This window comes from Glycine soja, chromosome 7, assembly GCF_004193775.1.
Source record: "Glycine soja cultivar W05 chromosome 7, ASM419377v2, whole genome shotgun sequence".
Lineage (NCBI taxonomy): Eukaryota > Viridiplantae > Streptophyta > Magnoliopsida > Fabales > Fabaceae > Glycine > Glycine soja.
Window position 1 is genome coordinate 15,431,396 of NC_041008.1, and position 21,838 is coordinate 15,453,233.

A 21,838-nucleotide genomic window follows, 5' to 3' on the forward strand; every position below is an offset into this window, starting at 1 on the left:
AATTAAGTGAATGCCCGCAATAAAGGCAAATAATATTCTCAATTGACCACTCTCAAAACATGTGACAAGAAACTAACATTATTGGCTTCAAAGAAATGACAAGAAAGAGAATGCAATTTGGATGAAAAATATATTGGATAATTAGGAATCAATAATCAAGTAGGGAAATCACAAGAAATATAAACATCTTAATTGATTCTAATTAAATTTGCTTCTAAGGCAAAGTAAAAGAAGAGGAACCAGGTTGTCTAAGAGGGACTTTGACAACATCTCTAAAACCTTTTACAACCCCTACATCTTCATCCATGGTAAACAGATCCTCCGTTTCCCTCATGATAGCATGGACCAACACAACCACTAAGGCAACACACATACCAACTATCACATTGTAGGTTACATTTGTAAGTACAAGCAAACCAATGGTGATCAACAACAAAGAGATAACCACCAATCGCTCATCCATCTCAAACCTCAAAATCACCAAAGGGGTATCTCGTAGGAAATATAAGTACAGCCATGCAATCATCATAACAACTAATATGATCAAAGAAATGGGGTGTCCTAGTAAGCTAAGGAAAAGCACAAGCAGTATGATAATCACGTAGTTTGCTCGAAAATGTTTGGCATTTGTGTTGATTCTTTGGATTGCACCGAAGAAGGAAGATGGAAGTTTGAGATGACAAGTTTGGAGCATTTCACTCCATGGTCTTGTTGTGCCTAGACCGTCTTCAATGCGCTCTTTGGCCTGTGAAACGAAAACTGAGTTTGAATTTGATGAAGCCTCTTCTGAGATTGTTCCATATGTGGTCATTTTTTTTTTCTGTATATTGAGAGAAAGGTGGAGAAGGAATGAGAGTGAAGGCAATTTGGCGGATCTTAGGAAAGGAAATGATTGCTGTTTGAACTAATGAATCAAACTGCAACATAACAAACCCACACATGTTTTGTGGATCTCTTCTTCGCCTTTCTAGGACAAGCTCTCACAAAACATGATACACTCAACACTATTTTTTCTTTTTTGTAAATGGAAATTCATTAAACAAAAACTAAAATTAAACTAAATTCAATAAGAAATTCCAAGAACCAACAAGGCTTTGTTGGTCCGAATGATCCTTAACTCCGTCCCCTTAAGGTTTAAGATTTGAGCCTTGTGGATGAAAAAAAAATAATTAGAAGAAGAGACCCACTAAAACCAACTAGGATTTGTCATATTGAATAACCCGTCATAAATATTTTAAATTATGATATAATATTTTTTTATTTTAAGAAAATTAATTTAGAAATAAAAATGAAAGAGTAAATTAAAAGGAAAAAGTGGTTAAAAATATCATGTTTAATCAAATTCAGTATAAAATGTTTTTGTGTGTTAGATTATTGAAATTCAACATTAATAAAAAAAAATATTGAGAAGAATAAGTTAAACAAAACTTACTCATTTTTTGAAGATTGGTTGTTCACCCACATGGTCGTCGATTGTGAAGGCTGCTAGTTTCCTAGATCGTCCCTTTAAGTATCGTGTAGGCAATGACGAAATTTCTGTGTTCTACGATAATTGGCTGGGTGATGGTCCAATTTGTGATTGCATGGACTACGTGCATATTAGTGATACGCAGCTTCTCATCCGAGATGTTTTGGTTAACGGCCAATGGAGTTGGGGGAAGTTTTATTCTATTATTCCTGACGAAGTCAAGAATAAAATGACGAGCTTGGTTATGGATGATAATAGCTATGATATAATCATATGGGGGCAATTAAAATCAGGAATTTTCACTGCCAAATCTGCCTATGAGTGGTGGATTCATGAGCCTGCCAATCATAGTAATTTTCCAGGGGACTGGAACTGGGTCTGGAAGCTTCAAACACCTGAAAATATTAAACACTTCACTTGGCTGATTCTGCAAAACAGCCTCCCTACTAACTTTTTCCGTACTAAGCGTCATATCTCTTTTGATCCCTTTTGTTGCAGGTGTGGGCTAGAAGACGAGAGTATTATTCATTTGCTTAGAGATTGCAGTGAGGCGAGAGAAATTTGGAGTCACATAAATATGTATGCTGATACTGATTTCTTTGCAATGAATGGAGATACATGGTTCGTAACTCAGCTCAAGTGACACGGTGTTAATTTTGCTTGTGTTTGTTGGTTCATTTGGAAAGCAGGGAACGTTGAAGTGTTTGAAGATCAGGTGTGGTCTGCTTGGTATACTCTAGCACTTCTTCAAGGTTCAACAAAGGTCAACAATACTCCTTCTCACCGTCTGGTTGCTTGGACACCACCTGTAGCAGATTTTGTTAAGGTTAATGTTGATGGTAGCTCCTAGGGAAATCCGAGAATGTCTGGCATTGGTGGGATTCTACGGGACTCTAATGGTAAATGGCTTACGGGTTTTAGTAGTTGTGGCGGTATCACTACCAATATGACAGCAGAACTATTGGCGATCCTGCATGGCTTGCGTGTTGCTTGGAATTCTGGCTTCAAACGGGTCATTTGCGAAACTGACTTATGACTTGGAATCTGATCCAAGAAACTCTCTCTGGCACCCTCAAGCTTCTATCCTCAATCAGCTAATGAATGGCCAAGAATGAAAAAGAACAAACAATTCTGCTCGGAATTCTTCTAATACGAAAAAAAAAATATAAAAATAGTAAATATACAGAGTACATATATCCTTTACATCATAAGTTTCTCTGGAGTACAGCCTTCTTTGGGGTTTCCCTTTGTGAGACAACTTATAATACAAAAGCGAGAACATAAGTACTACTATGGTTACACAGATTCTGCTGGTCTATCCTTGGCAACTGAAGAAGGTTCAGCAAGCAGATCGCCAATGCTCACAGGTGGACCGATGCTGCATCGAGCTGTGTTATGTATCTCGATGGCATCCTTTATTTTTTGAAACTGAAATTTTCAAATGAACCATTAGCTGATTGTGAAATTACAAGATTTGGCTCCCAGCATTCTATATAATTAAGTTCAATCCATTATTGTAAGCTTATTTTTTATATCCATCATCGTATATTTGCTTTGCTATTAGGCATTTCACTTTCCCAGCAAGTTTGTAGGCAAGTCTTGTCCTTAGTGAGAAACATAGATAAGTGAACATGTGTTTCTATGCACTTGATTATCCCCTATACTAAATTCAATCTAGCCCAAGGGTCTTTATGCAAATGATGCAGGATGCTAAAAGAGAAAATGCCTAAGCATCATCAATATTAAAAATCATTATGCATCAGTTTTATGCAATATTGCATTTCTTTCCTCTAAGTTATATAGTATATAATAATGCTTGGCAAGGCGAGAAGATAAGAGTGTTTTCAGTTTATAAAATATTTTTTATTTCCATTTCATAAATAATTACAGAAAAGTAAATCTTGTTTTTACTTTGTTTCTTGTTTTCAAATATTTACACAGGAAATAGCTAGTGAAAATAATAAGGATTCTATTTTCATTGTTTCCTGTATAAATCTTTGAAAACAGGAAATGAAGTAAATATAAGATAGCATTTTTGCAATTATTTATTTACCAACACACAAAATAGCAACAAAATATTTTTAAAACCAAACTGGCCCTAAGTTTCAGTATAGACATTCTTGGACAGTGCCAATCAGCAACTGCTGCATATTCGCTTACAGTAAAGCCAGAAATGCTAACATAACCAGAAATAAATAGAAAAAATTACCTTGGCAAGTGAACATGAAAATGATTCAAGCTGCCCCTCAGTCCCACGATAAAAGTGGAAGTAAGGAAGTACTTTAACATTCAGTCTTTTACACATTGGCTTATTCTCATCAAAATTTACTTTGAGGAAAACAATTTCAGGGTGTTCTTCAGCTGTTCTGCATAGCTGCCAAATCCACATCAAGACTCAGGACATCTGTGATATAATTTCAGCAGCATGCAAACAAAATTGTAAAATAATTTTACAAATATGACCTAACTTAAATTTGTTCGGGCTGTAAAGATGATAAAACAGAACACAAACACACAAACTACTACTGGAGTGCTTCTTTATTTATGGATATCGAGGTAGGCTCCCAACTAACAGTCAATTACTCCCTTTGCTCCTATTTATAAGACCCAAGTTTGAATTGGTGCTTGTTCATTTTTATAAGACTCAATCTATAACATTTCTTGCATTAATTATTTTTAGACTAGAAATACCCCTCATTAAAAGATGAGAGAGAATGTATGGACAAACAATTAGAAGAGACAGAAGTATTAATGACAAGGATAGTTTTGGAAAAATTTATAAATTTAAGACAAATTTATTATCATCAACTAAATTAACTACTTTTCTTAATCCTATTGAATTAGGTAATTGGGTCTTATATATAGGAATAGAGGGAGTACTTTTTTATTTTTAGAGGAAAAATACAGGCAGTAGAACAGAAGAAAATGGGAGAAAGGTGTCTCTCAATTTACAGAACTTAACCCAAGTCACAGGGCCAAAATTTATCTAAAAAGTCCCCCCCACCTCTCCCCCTCTCTCACTCTCCCTCTCTATAACTAATTTCTCTCCAGCTCTACTCTTTGTCTCTCTCTTCTAAATCAGTAACTAACTCCCCTCCTCTTCCTACACCAAGTGTCCCTTTTTCTTCATAGGACATACTCTCCAAATCTTAGGCCCAAGACTCATTTGATCTAACAATGGGCCCATTTTCTCACTTTGGTCCCTATTAAAAAAGAACTTTTTTATTCAGGTATAATTAATTTTTCCCTCTCCCCTTCATTGTTGTTTACAGTAAGCACCAAAGCGGATCAAGGATTCTTCAACAAGAATTAGACAACCAAGATCCTCATATAGTAGTAGCCTCTAATCAAGAGTAACAATTGGGAGATGAAAGAGGGGGACAGGCCATAGACTTCTAAAGCAAGTCAATCAATGGCCATGAAAGCATTTATTCAGTAAGTGTCCAATGCAATAGAAACTTCAAAGGTTTTATTTGTCAGAGACAGAAAAAAAAATAATATAGACTTGCAAATTAGTATCACTCCTTGAACCAAGACATAACATGTTGCCCATGTTAACCCCATATGACATATAACCCAGCCATTTGCATAACTGTTATTAATCCTTTTTTGGGAGTTTTTTTTTAAAAAAGGAAAATGCTCTAAAAATGTGGCCACAGGCAATATCTGATTCAAATTGAGAAATATGTTTTGAAGATATGGGTGCAGACAGTATCTCAAACACAGCCTCTTTCAAATCAGTGTGACCTCAAGATCCTATTCTAATTCATTTAAGAGTACCAGGACCAGCATGGAATAGAATGGAATGCCAAGCATCCAGATCAGTACATTCATAACAATGGAGACCAAAGTCACTATCCTCTAATTAAGACACCAGCCAACATTCAGTATAGTTTTTAGATGACCATGAATATTAGATCAGTGATGATTTTAGGACTTATTTAATTTTGAACATGTAATCAACAACGTACAATTGAGACCGACCATATGTTTTTGTGACAAATAAAAAATCCTCTGAAAAGTATAATAGTGAAAGGGTGAAATTCAAGAAGTAAGGGGAACCTTGGGGAATAATGCTCGGCAAGAAGCACACCAAGTTCCATAAAATTCAACAATAACTAGTCTATCCCCAGCTTGACTCATAGCACTCAGAAATTCTTGCGTGGAGTGAATGTCAATCATATTTGGTGCATTCTTTTCCCACCATTTTGGCTGACCTGTTTCAGCAACAGTTGCAGATACCTGAAGTGAAGTGAGTAAAATCAAACAAAAGCTGTGAGAAAAACACATTATACTTTAGTAACCCATAGAATTGACTATTAATCAAGAAATATGGTAAAAAAAAACAAAGTGTAGTCATTTTTTTACTATAGGCAAGAGTTCCTTCTGCACTATTTTTGAAAATAATTAACTTATTCACATATATACTCTTGATCAATAAAAACCAAAGGTAAAAAACAACCTAGCATTGATTTGTGTGAGTAAATGAATCATTCCAAATATTTATAAGCCCTCTCAGATGGTCTAGAGAGAACATTTGAATAGCATCAAACGGACCAAACTCAAAGTTGCAATGGAAAGAGATAATTCCAATACAAATAGCATTAGCACTATTCATTATATTTTAATTCGTTCAGAGATAAAATTAGAATCAATGCCAAGAAGAAGCTACTTCTAAAGATAAGGTTAGGGGTAGTCACAGAGTCTTAATAAATATCACTTAATTGCATGTGCAAGCTCAATAAAATAGCAACTAAGGGTATGTTTGGGTAAGCTTCTCTAGAAGCTCTTATAGGAAAAGAAAAAAATGAAATGAGCTTCTCCATAAACTAAAGAGAGCTCTCCATTAGCTAATTTGTAGATGTCCTCTCATCTTTTAGAGAAGCTATATGACAAAACTTCTAAAAATTAGCTAATGGATAGCTCATTTTAGCTTATGGAAAAGCTCATCTCATCTTTTTCTTCGTATTTTCTTCTCTTAGAAGTGCTCCTAAAAAAGTTTACCCAAACAGGCCCTAATGCAGTTTAGATCATCTAAGTACACAATTCATTGGTGATCACCACAAACTAAAAGCATCACGTTAATAGAAGGGGAATACTAAAACAGCATACAACAGAGCTGGGAGCCTTCTTTCTCGACCTGTTACTATTCTGTACAAAAAGGGAATGCTACATAGCACTGATCCGTTTTTCATTCATGTGAGAATGCATAGTACTAAGCCCCAAATATTGAATTACAGACACGTGATTCCAATTCTTATAGCCTGGCAACAAATATCTGGTTTGTTATTGCTTCTAGCTAGTCCTCACATTCTATTCACAAGGAATGATGGATGATGACCAAGAGATGAAAAATTCTACTCCAACAATAAAAAAGAACTGAAAATTTGGTTAATATTGTCATTCATTTCATGATCGTGAATTTTAGCATCCAACCCAAGCATGTTTCGAAAATGGGCCATAAGGCAACAAAGATAGCAAGTATCTTTACAGTTGGCTATCCCTAGAAACCAGCAAGCAATAACAATGTCAACAGTATACCATAGTAGCATGAAAAAAAAAATGTGCAAGAGCTAAGCCGTTTTGGTATCAGCAAACTATGACGAAAAGTAACAGAGTAAGTAATCAAATTACTCTTTAATCGTGTGGTCAGGGATTGAAACCCTAGACCTGTGTTTGGAAGATATTAGCTTCTTAAATGAACTTGAGTACCTAATGAAATTACTTTTTGAAAGAGTTGTGCGGTAATTTCCAACCTATAATCAGAAACCAGAGCAACACAATAACATATCTTGCTATACTTCTATGGTTGACTAGAAAAGAAACAAGGAATGGAAGCGTAAACAAGTTAGTTAATTGAGAATGCATTAGAATAAGGAGGGAGAGAGAAGTGACCTTGAAAGAAAGCAAATGCTTTCTGGGGGGGAAAGCAAGAGTAGCTGGTGGCGCTGGCCTAGAAGAAGAATAGGCGAGAGGAGAGAATAGGATCTTAGCAGAGAGCGGTGAGGGGGTGAAGAAAGAGGAAGAGGAGAACCGAAAGGGCTGAAACTGTAATCGAATAACATCAACATGTGCCATTTACACAGCAAGGAGTAATAGCGCTACAAATACAAGCAAGGTAGAATTAGACACATGAGGATGTGTTGGTGTCTGAATGAGTGAGATAGATATAGATTGTGTTGAGCAAAGAGAAGAGAAGCAGATAGATAAATGAATCGTGCGAACCAAATGAAATGGAATGGCGTTCCCCAAACTATAATTGATATTTTTCCTTTTGCTTTTGGGCTCCCCTTACCCCTCCTAGGACCTTACCCACCCCCAATCCAATAGCTCCTCTTTTTTTTTTATACCCATTAATCATTTCGTATTCAAAAATATTCCTAATCCACTTTCTCACACTTTTTTTTAACATATTTCTCTCTTATTAGTTGAAATTAAGATTTGCTAAAAAAAACACACAAAATTTGATTATTTAATGGATCTCATTCATTTTTAAAAAATTATTAATAAAAATGTTAAAAGAGTGTACGGCTAACATTCCTTTTTTAAAATTTTGTATTTATTCAAATAAAAAATTACTTCTGTCTTATTTTTAATTTAACTAAATTTGTTAATAAATTTGAATTACTAATAATTAAGAACTTGTAAAAAATATTAAAAAAGTATATTGTAAGCGTTTAATCTAATGGTTTGATACTCTCTTTTTATTTCTACACTTGGGAAGTCCTTATTGGAGGTTTTTTTTTCACATGAGAGATGTGAAAAGAGAACAGGTGACAAATTCAAACTCTAATTCCATGATCACACTTTAGTTTTAAAGTGTAAATTTGGATAAAATATATTATATAAAAATTCCATCTAAGTGAAGACTCTCATAACTTTTAATATTATTAATTTCATATATATAAATTTAATAAAACACCAAAATTTAATTTTAATATTAAGAAAAACAATATATTTAGATTGAATTTAATATTTTTAAATAATATAAAATATTTTTACATGAATTTTATTTCTGTCTACTCTCTTTTTTATTCATCTAAATAAGTTGGGAAAAAAATCCACTTTCTTTTATTTTTCATTTTATTTTCCTCTCATTTCTTTACTTCTTATTTCGCTACTTATCTAAACTGATTTCATCGTAGTGATATGTAGAAGTGAAAGAATATTATGTATAAAAAAAAATATAAAAATAGTGAAAGAATACTGGGCAAATAGTATTATTTCAGGAATTGATATTTATGTGGAAGCATTTGACATGTAACAACAGCATCTTTAATAGGTAAAATTTAAGTAAATTATTTTGAATCCTTTATCATATGTTAATTCGTCACTACAATGTTATAAAATAGTTAAACAACTCATATTTTACAACCGTTATTTATATAAGGAACCAAGGCTTAATTTTTTAAAAAAACAATATGACATGTAAATCATCTTCAATGACAAAAATAAATAAATAATTATGTTTAAAAATAAGCAATTCATTAAACAACCAGCATTAACGATACTCTATGTAGTCCGGAAAATAAAAAATATTACTATTGAACCAAAGACTAACACCCTCCAAGTATAGAGTGGGTATACAAGTGAGACGCCAGAAATAATGATGTGTTTGATAGAAAGGGAAAAAATAATTTTGGAAAGGAATTTGTACTTTTTTTGTGGGATCATATTTTTTCTATTTTACTTTAATTCAAAAATTTGTTTTTTATTTTCATCCTCTAAATCAATCACATCCAAAAATATTTTCCATCTAAACTAGAAGTATATTATTAGTGGTATGCCGGAAGAGGAACAAACAACTCAGGGAAATGCCAAAGTTAATAAGGGAATCTATATATGGAAGAATCACATATTGTGAGAGACGAGTTGCCTTGCTTTTGGTATTTGGGAGACAAGGAGACACTAACACATAAGTTATCATTGCTAAAAAATGAAAGGCAGAATCATGTGGCAAACTCTGTCAGCAAAAGAGTAGAGAGTAAGAGATGATGGTGTTGATTAATCTTATAGAACCCAACATCAGCTAAAAGGAAAATATCGCATGTGGATCCCGGTCAACACTCAACAACCATTCATAGAAGTACCTAATATAGTAATATACTTGTGCTATTTGCGTGCTTTCTTTCTTAACAGACACACAGGTGGAATAATGCCTATTCCTACGAGGCCTGCCCAATAACAGAAGCTGAAAACATGAAACTTATGCGAGCAGTATCCAATTGAAATTGAATAATAAAGCTCATATGGAAAACAATAGCAAATGTGTCAGTGAAATTATGAACTAAGTAAGGATATGAAAAACTACAGTAATTCAAACTAAAATTAATTTAAGCCAAGGAAATTACACGTTATACACCTATTCCTTCTACTGCATCTCATCATGTTCATATTCAGAGCATCTCTCCTAAAACTAGAAATTTCACTACCATCTCATGCAGCTTGCTTGACCATCTATCTACCAGAGTTTTATTTAGGAATTGGGACAAAGTTCCATAGGTGCTTTTGGTGCTGTTTTTCAATCAGAAATGAAGTTTCATCTCAACAATTCGCGTAATAAAAGTTTGCATTAAAAGATCATCAAGGATTACTGAAATAGAACTCCTGTTTTAATAATAAAAAATAAAATACACCAAAAATCCCTACATAACAACAACTACATCTCCTTTTATTATTCATGCAGGAGGCAGAAGAACAGAATCCGGAAACGAGTCAGAGCCATTATTAGGCGCACCCTTGATGTCAAGAATGGAAGTAACCAAATTATAAATCTGAACATTCTCAAAGGAGGGTATCTTCTTCCCTCTTGCAAACCTAGGACCATGTCCAATAAATATAGTCCTCATTGAGAAAAAGGCGTTGTCATAACCATGTGCACCGCCACATTCCTTCTTACCAGTTCTGTTCTGCTCAACCTTAAAACCCTCATCCGCCAAACCAATTATGGGCGGAATCCGATCACTGTCCGAGTAATGAAGCCTCTCAGGCAAATCCTCCTTCAAATAAACCTTCAATTTGGCCCCATTCTCAACTTTTCCCGAATTCAACCCTTCATTCATCTTAGCAACAACATGTGCCGGATCAACAGAAGGAGGAGGACGAATAGAGAGTATTGGAGTAAAATACTGGACCCAATCTCGTGGAATCTGGATCCAAGGCGCCAAATCATCCAAAAAGACAAGCTTTGTATCGCAGGTACCAACCATGCCATGGTCACCAACCATGATAATATGAACATCCTGAAAAACCCCTCTTTGTTCCAAACCCTGAATGAGGCTCCCTATAATGGCATCAATTCTGGCAACGGATTGAGTGATTTCAGAATCATCAGGACCAACCCGGTGACCCTGATGGTCAGGGTCCTCAAAATAGAGAGTAATAAAAGAAGGAATTTGATGAGAGGGTAAATCGAAATAGTTGAGAACAGTGTCTACTCTGTCCTGAAAGGGGACAGATCCGTTGTAGGGTTGACAAAAGGCTGTAGGGCAAGTCCAGGGGCCTTTGTGAACCTCGGAGCCAGGCCAGAAGTAGGTGGCGGCGGAGAGGTTGTTGAGGAGGACGGTCTCCCAGAGGGGTTGGGCGAGCCACCACTTGGGCTCGTGGCTTTGCATGGTGAATTGTTGGCCGGTGAGGGGGTCGAAGAAGACGTTGTTGACGATGCCGTGGTGGGGAGGGTAGAGGCCGGTGACGATGGAGTAGTGGTTGGGGAAGGTGAGGGTGGGGAAGACAGGGATGAGGCCGCTCTCGGCCTCGGTGCCGTCTTGGATCAGACGGCGGATGTTCGGAGTGGGGGCCTTGAACTGGTACCCGAAACGGAAGCCGTCGGAGGAAATGAGGATCACCACGGGGTGGTGGAGCTTGGCGGTTTCTGAGGAGGAGAAGTAGACGGCGAGGAGGAACATGGAAGCGATCAAGAGGAGAATGCAATAAGTGAATGTGGAAGAAGAACGCTTGCTGCGGGATAGGAGGAGAGCTGATTCTTCTTCTTCTCCCATCAATCTGCCCTTTCTTCTTCTTCTTCTTCTTCTTCTTCTTCTTCTTCTACTACTCTACTCAGATCTCAATCACAAGAAACCCTAACTTTTATATCTTCTTCCTCACCACCTCAGCAACAAAAACAAATAACACAAATAATAACGATTTATATTTTTTAATTAATAACAAACTGTTTTTAACTTCAAGTCAGAAGAAGGTTGCATGCGTCATCAAACTGATTTGATGCAGTTGTGGTCTTCTGGATGGATTTAATTTGTTTGTGGGTTTAGAAATTTGTTTTGACTTAATTATGTGATTTGTTGTTATTTTGACTTAATTGTATTATAGTTATATGGATTTTTTAATATTTTTTTGGTTTTCACATTATTTTTTGTGATAATATCATATCATTTATTGCTTAAAATTCTACTTTAATGTAAGAAATTTAAATATTAGAATTTTTTATATAAAAAATTATTCTTAATAATGAAGAAATGTAATTTATTACATTACTATGCTCCAAGACAAAAGAATCCATAAAAAATCGTTTTTTAACCCAACAACTTATTAATTGTGTTCCCTAAATACAGTTGTACACATAATTATGTTTTGTCATATAACATTGTTTGAAAGCGTCGATTTGAGATTTCATTGGTGTCCTTTGGATGAAAATGGTGCATTAGCATAACTCTTTGATCCTTTGGATGCATTAGCATTTTAACTAGTGAGTGCTACAGTTATTTCGATTCTCGAATACTTATTTAATTGTTATTATAGAGGAGTCCAAAAATAATTAGATTTTAAATCCGTATATATTAAATTATATATTTATATTCAACATTTATAATATATATATATATATATACATATATATTATTAAAATTTATTTTCAAAAATTTTTTAGAGAATTTTTTTTCAAACTACATCAAATCGAGGAAGTTAATCAAATATAATTATATTAAAATTGAGGAAGATAACTAAACATAATTTCAATGGAGGAATTGTTGTCTTGAAAATGATTAAGCATAATGAAATTTATTTTTATTTTTATTTTCTAATTAATAATAATTTTATAATATCTATATGAAATGTATAAATTAAAAATTCTAATATGTAAATTTACTAATATTTAAATTTAAGTATTAATTTTTGTTATTATGAATATTATGTTTATATTTTCTTGAATTTTGTGTGTTGATAATTACAATCTTTAAATGTTTTAATGCAAAAATTAAAATTTTATTTTTAAAAGATATTTTAATCATGTTGAAAATATTAATTTTAATTATGTGATATAATCACGTAGTTTTTGAATCAGTTTTTGAATATTGTACGTCTATCAATGCAAGAACTGTAATTTTTATATCTTCTTCCTAGCCACTTCAGCCTGCTTATAACAAGAAACTGCTAGATAAAAATGTAATATTTTTTTGCTAATCTTGCTTTAAATTAAAAATAAAAATTATTTATTATAAAATCATAAAAAGTACAAAACAAATTTTAGTGCATAAATTATATGTGTAATAAATAAAACTCATGAATAATTTAATTAATCAGTAAATTGAATTATTTTATAATTTTGTGCATGAATCTAATTTTAAAAAATATTTTTAATTTGTGTATAAATTATGTGATAAATAATAATAATATCATTAATTAAATTTTCTAGATGTTAAATATGATTAAATAAAATTAATTTTTGTTTTTTTTTACAGAAAATAAATGGATGTTGCACGTGTAAATTATTAATAAATATATGCATATTTTTGTCATAAATGAAATTTTACTCTACTATTAATTAAATAATTATTAGTTTTAAAATTAATCGTAAGAAAATAAAAGTAAATAATTATTTTTAAATATAATTTTAATTTTTAAAATAATACTTAATTATTTTTTAAAATTTCTTTATTTGGGGGTATATTTTTTTAATCCCTAGAATTTAAAATGTTTTTTTGTCCTTCAATTTTGATAAATTATTTTTTTAAATATCTGGCATAATAAATTGACACTTTATGAAGATTTGTAACATTTTTGTGATAGGTTTTTTTAGTACTATGTCAAATTTAAAATGCAAATTTTAGTAACTAAAAAATTAAAAAAATAATAAGTTAACCTAAAAATTGTCACAAAATATCAATTTATTATGTGAGTGACTAAAAATAATTTGTCAAAATTCAAGAACTAAAATAAACAATTTTAAATTTTAGGGACTAAAAAAAGCATGCGCTTCAAATTTAAGGACTAAAATAGCAATTAAGTCTTAAATTAATATTATATTAACTTTTATTTTATTATTTTTCTCTATTTCTTTTTTATTTTTAAATTAATACTATATTATTTCTTATTTTATTATATTTTTTGTATTTATATTTAATAAAAAAAATTCAGTACATGTAAAAAAAATAATTATTTTAAAAATTAATAATCTTTTAGACAATGTCAAATCATATTAAATTATATCAAAGACTACTCTAAATTCAAAGTTTTGATGTGATGCTTCTAAAAGATTCAAGGGAAGGTCACATAATTAAATCAAATCAACACTCATTATAAAATTAAAATTTTGATTTTAAAGCTTTTAAAACTTCAAATGAAGTTTACAAACACACATATATTAAAATATTAATTTTAACTTTAATAATACATTATTACTTATCTTATTAATGTTGTCTAGATTTGAAAGTGCTCAAAATATTTTAATATGACTGACTCAAAATGTTAAAGTGAAAACAAAATTAAATAAACGATTATTTCAAAGTTAAAGTTTTGATTATGGAACTCTCAATGATTTAGGTAACAAAGAGAAATGAGTTAAATTATAAAAAAAAGTTTAATTACTGATTTCATCCTTATAATTTTTAAACTTAACATTTTTAGTCCTATAGTTGATAAATAGATTTTTTATTGCCTGGAGTTTATTTTTTAATTTTTCAAAAATTTTTGCTGTTAAAATTCGTTGACACCATTAAATAATGTTCGTCACATTGACCACCGGTCCCGATATGCTTTTAGGTTTTTTTTTTACCCATTTTCTCCTTAACCAATTGCGAATCACTCATAATATGAGACGCCATTGCTGGAAGTGTGATTTGCTTCAACCAAGCATGATGAAGGAGTTTTATTTGGCCTAAGCCATGCATTGTTGCACCATGAAGACAGTTCATTAGATAGTATGAGGAGTCCATCAAGGTTGATTTATTGTGGATGTGGAAAGAGATTAAGGTTGTTTACTTAACAAACTTAAAGGAATTTTGGACGTAGATTCTTCACATGTCCAAATTACAGGGTATTTTCTTTTCAATTTTAACTTTATTTAATGTATAGGGTTCTATTTTGGATTTTTGTAATTAGTATGAGCTGTGTTTTACAAGAGAGTTAGAGTTGTGGTTATTTCCGATGAATGGCTGAGGTAAGGTCTTCCGATGGATGGTTGAGGTAAGGTCTGAAACATGAACAAGTTACCGTGGACTTGAAGAAAAACTAGTATGGGAGCAGTTTCATATGAGAAGTTGGGAAAGTAAAAGAGTAAGGAAAATGCGAAATTAATAAGAGGAAGAGAGAATAAAAGGTAAGTTACTTAGTTTGCCGACTTACAATTTATTAACGGTAAGTCATTAATAAAATTTAACGCAAGTTTTGTGATATAGAGTCATTAACATCTTTAAAAATAAAAGTCATTCATCAATGAATTTAACAGTAAGTTTTGTGAAATTATTTTCATTTTATTTATTTTTAAAAATCATAAAAAAATTATTTTTCTTAAAAAAATCATCTTATTTATTTTGTGGCAAAAATGATGGAATATCACATTTTAAAAAAATATTATTCAAAGTAACAATGCAGGAGGTAAAATCTAAATTATTACGAAATGAAAATAATTTATGTATGCATAAATTATTAATTTACATATTTTAAATTTAGTATATCAATTTTTTTTAAAAGTAAATAATTATTTTAAAACAAAATTTTAAAATTAATATTACGTTATTAGTTTTCTCTAGATTTTTAATAATAATAATAATAATAATAGATGAGATGTAAAATATATACAAAATAATATATAAAATTATTAATATATGATCAATTGTTGAAAAAAATACAAATGCTAAAATAATACTTAATAATTGTTTTAAAATATTAACAATATTAAATATGATAAGATTCAATCAACCCTGTTGTTAATTATAACTTTCAATCGATGGCCGATATTAATTTGAAGTGAAGTTAACATAATGAACGATTATTATATGGCTTTTGATCAATGGGGGATTGTTATCCATCCTTATAGTTACAAGCCACATTCAATTTAATTCCATCCAAGTGTTTTTTATTTATTATTATTAACAACCGGATGAGTTAGGTGTAATTAAACATGAATGTACTAGTATATCACGAATAAATGATTCCTTTTATCATCCTACCATAATGTGGATATTTGATGATGATTCAAATATATATATTTTTTTATCCATTATATCTTATTAATAGTTTCCCCTATTTACTCATTTTATCAGTCACAAATTCTATCGAAAAATTTAATTGATCATCTTTAATGATTTTTTTTAATCACATTTTTTGATCACATATCTTAAAAAAAACAAGATTTGACTTAAGAAATCGAGTTCTTTTTTAGTCAATAACTTATTAGTATATTTTATAAAATAATCATAATAAATTTCTCTAATCATAATAAACCATTACAGACCTTTAATATAAAAACAAACAAGAGCTTTAATATAAAATAATCTTTTGAATTATTTTAGAATAATTATTTAAAAAATTAAGAAATTCAACATTGGGATGAGTATATAAAACATTTTACCTACTGTGGGTATATAAAAGAGAAAGAATGACTGAAATTAAATTACGTAACCTAACCCAGTGAAGCGCAGTGGCAGTGAAGCGGAGGTGGCGGAGAAGGGAGGCAGAGAGGTTTTGGCAATTTCTCTGTTCTACTGGTAAGCGAAAATGAATTATTCAGTGCGACGAGTGTTGCCAATGTCAAGGATTGTTCTTCGGTCCTACGCCACTGTCACTGCGAAACCCAACGATATTCCATTTCAGCCCAAACTTGCTAACTCCGTTAACCTCATCGGTCACGTCCAGTCCCCGATTCAGTTCCATGTCTCTCCCAACGATGGCTACGTCTGGGCCTCCACCGTTATCACGCGTCAAGACTCCTCTGACCTCTCTTTCTCGTTCGTATCTCTTTCTCTCTTCTTCTTCATCGCTAACCCCAATCTCATCTTATTTTATGTTATTGTTATGTTAGGATTCCGGTTATATTTGAGGGTGATCTCGCTCATACTGCCAAATTTCATCTCAATCTAAATGATTGCATCCACATTGCTGGAAAACTCACCACTGATTCACCCCAATTGGAACACCTCCACCCCCAATCTAATATTCAGGTACCTACCTCTCTTTATCTTCACTTTCACTTGTTTACTACTACATTGCATTCCAATCTCTCTTCTTTAGTTTAAAAAATTAATTCATTAATAGGTTATGGTACAAACCCTCAATTTTGTTCAACGATATCCTCAACCCAACACCACCACATCAATTGATTTGAAACCTCAACCTCAACCAGAACACTCAATACGTAAGTACACTAGTTAATTATATCAATATCAATTTTAATTTGTCTCTTCTATTTTCTAGTTTAGTATTTGGGTTGTTTCAACATTCCAAAATTTTGCAATTTGTTTTTATTTTTTTTACAGCCAGTGCAAAGAAAAACCCGGATTCTTCTTCACCGAGTCCCTGGAGAGACCTTCTAGATAATCCCATGCAGTGGCGTGATTTCCGTGAAAGCAAACGCAATGGATTGGTAGTGACTGCCTCATGACTTATCTTTCTCTTTTTGACTAATTTATCTGGGGATCCATCCTTTTACACCTCTGTTTACTTAGTACAGGTAAAACCAAAGCACCCTGATTTCAAACGCAAGGATGGCTATTCTCTCTGGCTTGGCAAGGATGAAAAGTGGGTTTTGCCTAAATTGGAAGAACTTCAATTTGATGTTCCAACTGCTATATCCAAAAAAGGTCTGTCTCTGTCTGTATAAATCATAAAGGCCTCATCCATCATAGATAGTCAGTCATATTTGAGATGCATGATAGAGTTGGTGCAAACAGATTCTCAGTCTGATTTGGGGTTTATATCTAATTAAAAAAAACAAATTTATATTTTTGATTTTTTAGCCTGGAGATGCTCTCAATTTGTCATGTTTGTTTTTCCTGTGCCACTTAAGATTATTCCTTATGTCCTACTTCCATTTATGCATCGTATTTTGTTTTAAAGTACACATGTCTCAGGTGATGGTGGTGAGTCCTGGAATGATTTGGTGCAAAACTATGCTAACTGGTGGGATAATAGATTAAATAAGGTAATCCCATTTTCTGTTTTGTCCTTGTGTTCTTAAATCTTTACAAGTTTATATTACTTTATTAGAATTTTTTGTATTGAGTTACTAGTTCATTTTTATTATCAGAGGAATGCAAAAGCTCCCGATTTCAAGCACAAAGAAACCGGTAAAGGGTTGTGGCTTGATTCTTCATCAGAGTGGGTGTTAGAAAAATTGCCGCCACCTCTGAAGCCTAAACAAAGTGTAGATACTGAAAGGACACTGGTTTCATAAGCAATGGACAGTGAAGCAGAAAATGGAGTCATTCTCTGTGTTACACTTCCATGTAATTAACTTATGCCTTCCCAAGTTCTGTTTTTGTGATATTTTTTTTTTATAAAACTAAGCATTTCAACCATTCGGCTACTAAGCATTTGACTTGCAGTCTTTACCTAGGCGGATATAGATATATTAGCTAGCTGCTTCTGATGTGAAAATGCATTTATCATCAGACAGAATTTCTGCTACTTCTGTACATCCTTATTCCGCATATGAGGGGAAGTGTTTTTGCTCAATTGATGGTGGATTTCATGTTCCTAATATGAAAGTGCATTTTGGAATTTGTTTTTTTCACGAGCATGTTTATTTTCTATGTGAGCCATATGTGCAACGTGCAAGTCTTGGCTCAGTTAGAAAATGGCAAAGCTTGCTGTTGAACGATTGTTAATTCAAAACAAAATTCGTATAAAGTCAGAGGTTCATACCAGTATACGTATATGTGGTGGTACTAGGAACTTGGGAAGCACCCCAAATATTGATTTGTACGTGTCATTTGCCTAGTTAATTCTGCGTCATTTGAACAACACGGTAAATTTCCAGATTTATTTCGAAGTTGAAGGTATATAAAAATTTACTCACTAAGTGACTTTGTTTTTCTCCATCAAAATAGGGTTATGTACCAGACAGCTAGCTGCTTTTGATGTGCTAGTGCGATTACAATCAGGCATTCCTTCCTGCTACTTGTGTGCGTTTTTATTCCACTTATCAGAGAAAGGATTCCTTCCAAAAATTTATTGTGGATTTCATGTTTCAAAATTCATGGCTTCCTTGGTGATGCTCATAAGAAATGTGGGGAATTTGTTGCATTTAATTAATTCTTTGCCATTCGATTGTTCGAGACGCGCTGTACCGCAGGAGTACCCAAATCAAATGTCTTTTGAGTGCATTTGATTTGTTGTATGACTATATATAATAAATAAATACTTATTTCGTAAAAATAAAATAAAGAAATACTTATTTTATGTTTGGGGTAGTTTGTTTCTTGGATTTTTTTTCTTTAATATTGGAAATATTTTTTCTCTTCCGATAATAATTATAATTTACTACCTCATAATAAATCTATGAGAATAAATTTTTCCAATCATATATTCCTAAGAATAAATAAATAATCAGTTAAATAAATGCCCCCTTGATTTTTAAACTAATCTTGACACAAGACAAAGACAAATCTAAAGATGGAGCTCTTGATATTTGATAAAAATATAAAAATGTTACCAAGAAATACTTTATGTTAACCGGATCGAGTTCCACTAGAAAGGGCTAGTTTTGTAAAATGTGGTGAATTACAATTCAAGTTTTTGTTAGGGTGATGTTTACATAGTCTTCAACTGTGCCTTGAATATAGTTGTCTGACTTGTCTCCATAAAAGAAAATGTGGGAAATAACTTTGATTATTTGTACATAATCATTTAAGTTAAAACAATATGATTTGGGTGAATTTTAATTTCTATTTTTAGGGAAATCCGAATTGAACCAACGTGAAATTTGAGTTGGCTGAGTCTGGTTAAAATATATTTATATTTCGAAAAGCATCAAACCAGCAAATTGTTAGAAAAAGAAGTTATCTGTTTTGATTAGAAGTGCAGAATTTTGAATGTTCATATTCAAATTTACTTTTCAAGATGGAGTTGGCATATCCATGCTTCCTTCTATTTGTTGATAGTTTATTCAGATGAAAATAATTACCATTCAGAACTGAAAAGGGAATCTTATAAAAAGCGAGACTAATTCCATCACGTGGAAAACGGAAGAAACAGAGAAAGTGTGTTTGTAGGAGGTGGGAGATCAAAAGAATCACAGAAATTATTACTTTGAATAGGAATCAATGAATAAAGAGGAATGGGTACCAAAACACTCTTTTCAATATTGTTTTGAAGATTCTTTATAAATGGTTTATGCCTTTTGCTTGTTTTAGATCTGTCTTCTTTTTTTAATCATCAAGCGTGAGCATGATGTAATAACAAGAGTGTGGTAAAAGAGTGGATTGGTGTGAATAAATAAAGCATCGGAGTTTGATTAATTTGGTAAGGGAATTACTAAAAACAATAGGAAGAAGAGTCAGAAAATATCTATTCTTTCTTGAGACTTGAGTGGCAGATTACTCTCTATGGCTTGTGGAGAACTCTTCCAGCCAGTAAAGCAGCTTCCATCACAACATGTATAACTTCAATAACATCATCCACATCGCACGTGTTTCCTTTGAATGTAGGAGCCTTTGAGTTCTTAAAGTTATTCATACAATTTATGAATGTTTGGCTGCACTCTTGGCTTAGGTAGTCATCTGCATAACCCCACCATCAATCAATAGTTAACATGGTTACCATAAGTACCCCCATTCAGCTCTGTTTAGATCCACCCACAACCTTGTTCAAAAAATAAAATAGTAGTTCAATAAACTTTTGAGTAAATTACATTGGTCAGTCCCATGTGGTTTACTTTTATTATATTGGACACTCCTGTTTTTTTTTAACCCTACAAAAAACATCCCAATTGTTGGTTTTCCATTTTACTGACCACTTTGATGCTTTAGACATGAGAAAGTTTGAGACGGTCACATGAGAAACACAGTTTTTAGTAAATTTTCTCTGCCTAAAATGTTTTTAGTGAACACTCTATCTTGTTTTCTTTGGTCTTATCTCTCTTCTTTCCCAAAAACGGGAAGGACATTTAAAATTGTGTTTAACCCACTCTCTCCTTTAAGAAAAAGAGAAGCTAAAAAAGAAACTAGATTAAACACTACCTTACTACCTAAATTCCAGTGTCTCTCAATTTTCAGCCTCTCCAACCATACGATTTTCTAAGCCACGTGCTTGCAACAGAAAAAGTGCACTGACTGATTCAATATTTGTTTCAATGGTCTATTACCATTAAAGCTAATTTAGTGGAAACTTCAGTTATGTGTTTTATACGAAGACTGTACAAAATAAATAACAATCCTATCAAGATAAAGACAGTAGTACAAAAAAAAAAAAACGAATTGAAGATCTAGGACCTGTTTATCAAAACAATTCAATTCCGAACCATGCTACCCACAAATCAATTTCTCATCCAAAAAAAGTTTTCATATTGTAAGATGTATAGAACTCACTGTTTTTGGCTGACACACATTGATCATGCTTCATACAACAAGCGTCAAGGCCATCACAAGGTCTTTCTCCAGGGCATCCACTATACAAAAGTCCACAGTACTTGCCATATCTCAATAATGGAGGCACTGTCATTAATTAGCCCCCATGCCGTAGTATACAAATTGAACCTTAATCCAATCAGCTAAATCTTCAAAAAAAAAAGAAAAATAACACATACTAATAGAATTAGACATGTACCTGAGCAGAAACTTGACTCACATTGTCTACTGCACTCTTTGCCCTGCAGAAATATATGAAAAGTACAAATTATATATATATATATATATATATATATATATATATATTATATGTTACTTAAAAGTGGATAATTTAATTAAGCAAGAAGATTACCACAGAGACAGCGACTCCAGTGGTTTCAGCTCCTATGTTGAGGGCACGGACAGGAGTGGATAACAAGTTAAAGGCAAAAGTACAACAAAAGAAGAGAACATACTTGAATGAGGGGGCTGGAACCATGTTTTTTTTTGTAGGACAAGGAGATGAATTAATCTTAAGTTTGTGAAACTTGGTTTTGCTTAAAGGCTTTGATTTATAGGTAGGGACAAGGAGTGA

The 21,838-nt window shown here is 32.4% G+C and overlaps 5 protein-coding genes across 6 annotated transcripts; 1 reads left to right on the forward strand and 4 right to left on the reverse strand.

Annotated features, from left to right (window-relative positions):
* Positions 1-160: 160 nt before the first annotated feature.
* LOC114418911 (PRA1 family protein F2-like) lies at positions 161-2,453 on the reverse strand. The gene is made up of 2 exons (XM_028384458.1): positions 1,433-2,453; positions 161-820 (listed from the first exon to the last, which is right to left on the reverse strand). The coding sequence occupies exon 2, from the start codon at positions 809-811 to the stop codon at positions 215-217; it is 597 nt and encodes a 198-aa protein (XP_028240259.1). The 5' UTR covers positions 812-820; positions 1,433-2,453; the 3' UTR covers positions 161-214.
* A 144-nt stretch (positions 2,454-2,597) lies between these two features.
* On the reverse strand, positions 2,598-7,712 carry LOC114418910 (thioredoxin-like 2, chloroplastic). Its single transcript, XM_028384457.1, has 4 exons — positions 7,364-7,712; positions 5,531-5,710; positions 3,678-3,842; positions 2,598-2,896 (listed from the first exon to the last, which is right to left on the reverse strand). Exons 1-4 carry the CDS (start codon positions 7,544-7,546, stop codon positions 2,765-2,767), a joined length of 660 nt encoding a protein of 219 aa, XP_028240258.1. The 5' UTR covers positions 7,547-7,712; the 3' UTR covers positions 2,598-2,764.
* A 2,162-nt stretch (positions 7,713-9,874) lies between these two features.
* Positions 9,875-11,591, reverse strand: LOC114418912 (ectonucleotide pyrophosphatase/phosphodiesterase family member 3-like). The gene has a single exon (XM_028384459.1). It carries the CDS (start codon positions 11,464-11,466, stop codon positions 10,147-10,149), a length of 1,320 nt encoding a protein of 439 aa, XP_028240260.1. The 5' UTR covers positions 11,467-11,591; the 3' UTR covers positions 9,875-10,146.
* Positions 11,592-16,298: 4,707 nt separating this feature from the next.
* Positions 16,299-18,431, forward strand: LOC114418914 (protein OSB3, chloroplastic/mitochondrial). Of its 2 annotated transcripts, none has more exons than XM_028384461.1 (7): positions 16,299-16,647; positions 16,722-16,860; positions 16,955-17,054; positions 17,176-17,282; positions 17,370-17,499; positions 17,756-17,840; positions 17,946-18,431. In XM_028384461.1, exons 1-6 carry the CDS (start codon positions 16,418-16,420, stop codon positions 17,833-17,835), a joined length of 786 nt encoding a protein of 261 aa, XP_028240262.1. In that variant the 5' UTR covers positions 16,299-16,417; the 3' UTR covers positions 17,836-17,840; positions 17,946-18,431. The 2 variants fall into 2 exon arrangements, with proteins under 2 accessions (XP_028240262.1, XP_028240261.1); XM_028384460.1 differs by having other exon boundaries at positions 16,300-16,647; positions 17,770-17,840.
* Positions 18,432-19,979: 1,548 nt separating this feature from the next.
* On the reverse strand, positions 19,980-21,838 carry LOC114418915 (phospholipase A2-alpha-like). Its single transcript, XM_028384462.1, has 4 exons — positions 21,617-21,838; positions 21,464-21,506; positions 21,226-21,351; positions 19,980-20,418 (listed from the first exon to the last, which is right to left on the reverse strand). Exons 1-4 carry the CDS (start codon positions 21,740-21,742, stop codon positions 20,243-20,245), a joined length of 471 nt encoding a protein of 156 aa, XP_028240263.1. The 5' UTR covers positions 21,743-21,838; the 3' UTR covers positions 19,980-20,242.

What these genes read in the sequence shown, in the direction of transcription:
- LOC114418911 (XM_028384458.1), bottom strand. Translation starts at nt 811, where the DNA reads ATGACCACATATGGAACAATCTCAGAAGAGGCTTCATCAAATTCAAAC.
- LOC114418910 (XM_028384457.1), bottom strand. Translation starts at nt 7,546, where the DNA reads ATGGCACATGTTGATGTTATTCGATTACAGTTTCAGCCCTTTCGGTTC. An exon ending in AGCATTTGCTTTCTTTCAAG is followed by an intron (nt 5,711 to 7,363) that starts GTCACTTCTCTC and finishes ACTTCACTTCAG; the next exon opens with GTATCTGCAACTGTTGCTGA. An exon ending in GCCGAGCATTATTCCCCAAG is followed by an intron (nt 3,843 to 5,530) that starts GTTCCCCTTACT and finishes TGGATTTGGCAG; the next exon opens with CTATGCAGAACAGCTGAAGA.
- LOC114418912 (XM_028384459.1), bottom strand. Translation starts at nt 11,466, where the DNA reads ATGGGAGAAGAAGAAGAATCAGCTCTCCTCCTATCCCGCAGCAAGCGT.
- LOC114418914 (XM_028384460.1), top strand. Translation starts at nt 16,418, where the DNA reads ATGAATTATTCAGTGCGACGAGTGTTGCCAATGTCAAGGATTGTTCTT. An exon ending in TCCTCTGACCTCTCTTTCTC is followed by an intron (nt 16,648 to 16,721) that starts GTTCGTATCTCT and finishes TTGTTATGTTAG; the next exon opens with GATTCCGGTTATATTTGAGG. An exon ending in ACCCCCAATCTAATATTCAG is followed by an intron (nt 16,861 to 16,954) that starts GTACCTACCTCT and finishes ATTCATTAATAG; the next exon opens with GTTATGGTACAAACCCTCAA.
- LOC114418915 (XM_028384462.1), bottom strand. Translation starts at nt 21,742, where the DNA reads ATGGTTCCAGCCCCCTCATTCAAGTATGTTCTCTTCTTTTGTTGTACT. An exon ending in TGAGTCAAGTTTCTGCTCAG is followed by an intron (nt 21,352 to 21,463) that starts GTACATGTCTAA and finishes AATTAATGACAG; the next exon opens with TGCCTCCATTATTGAGATAT. An exon ending in ATGTGTGTCAGCCAAAAACA is followed by an intron (nt 20,419 to 21,225) that starts GTGAGTTCTATA and finishes GGGGTTATGCAG; the next exon opens with ATGACTACCTAAGCCAAGAG.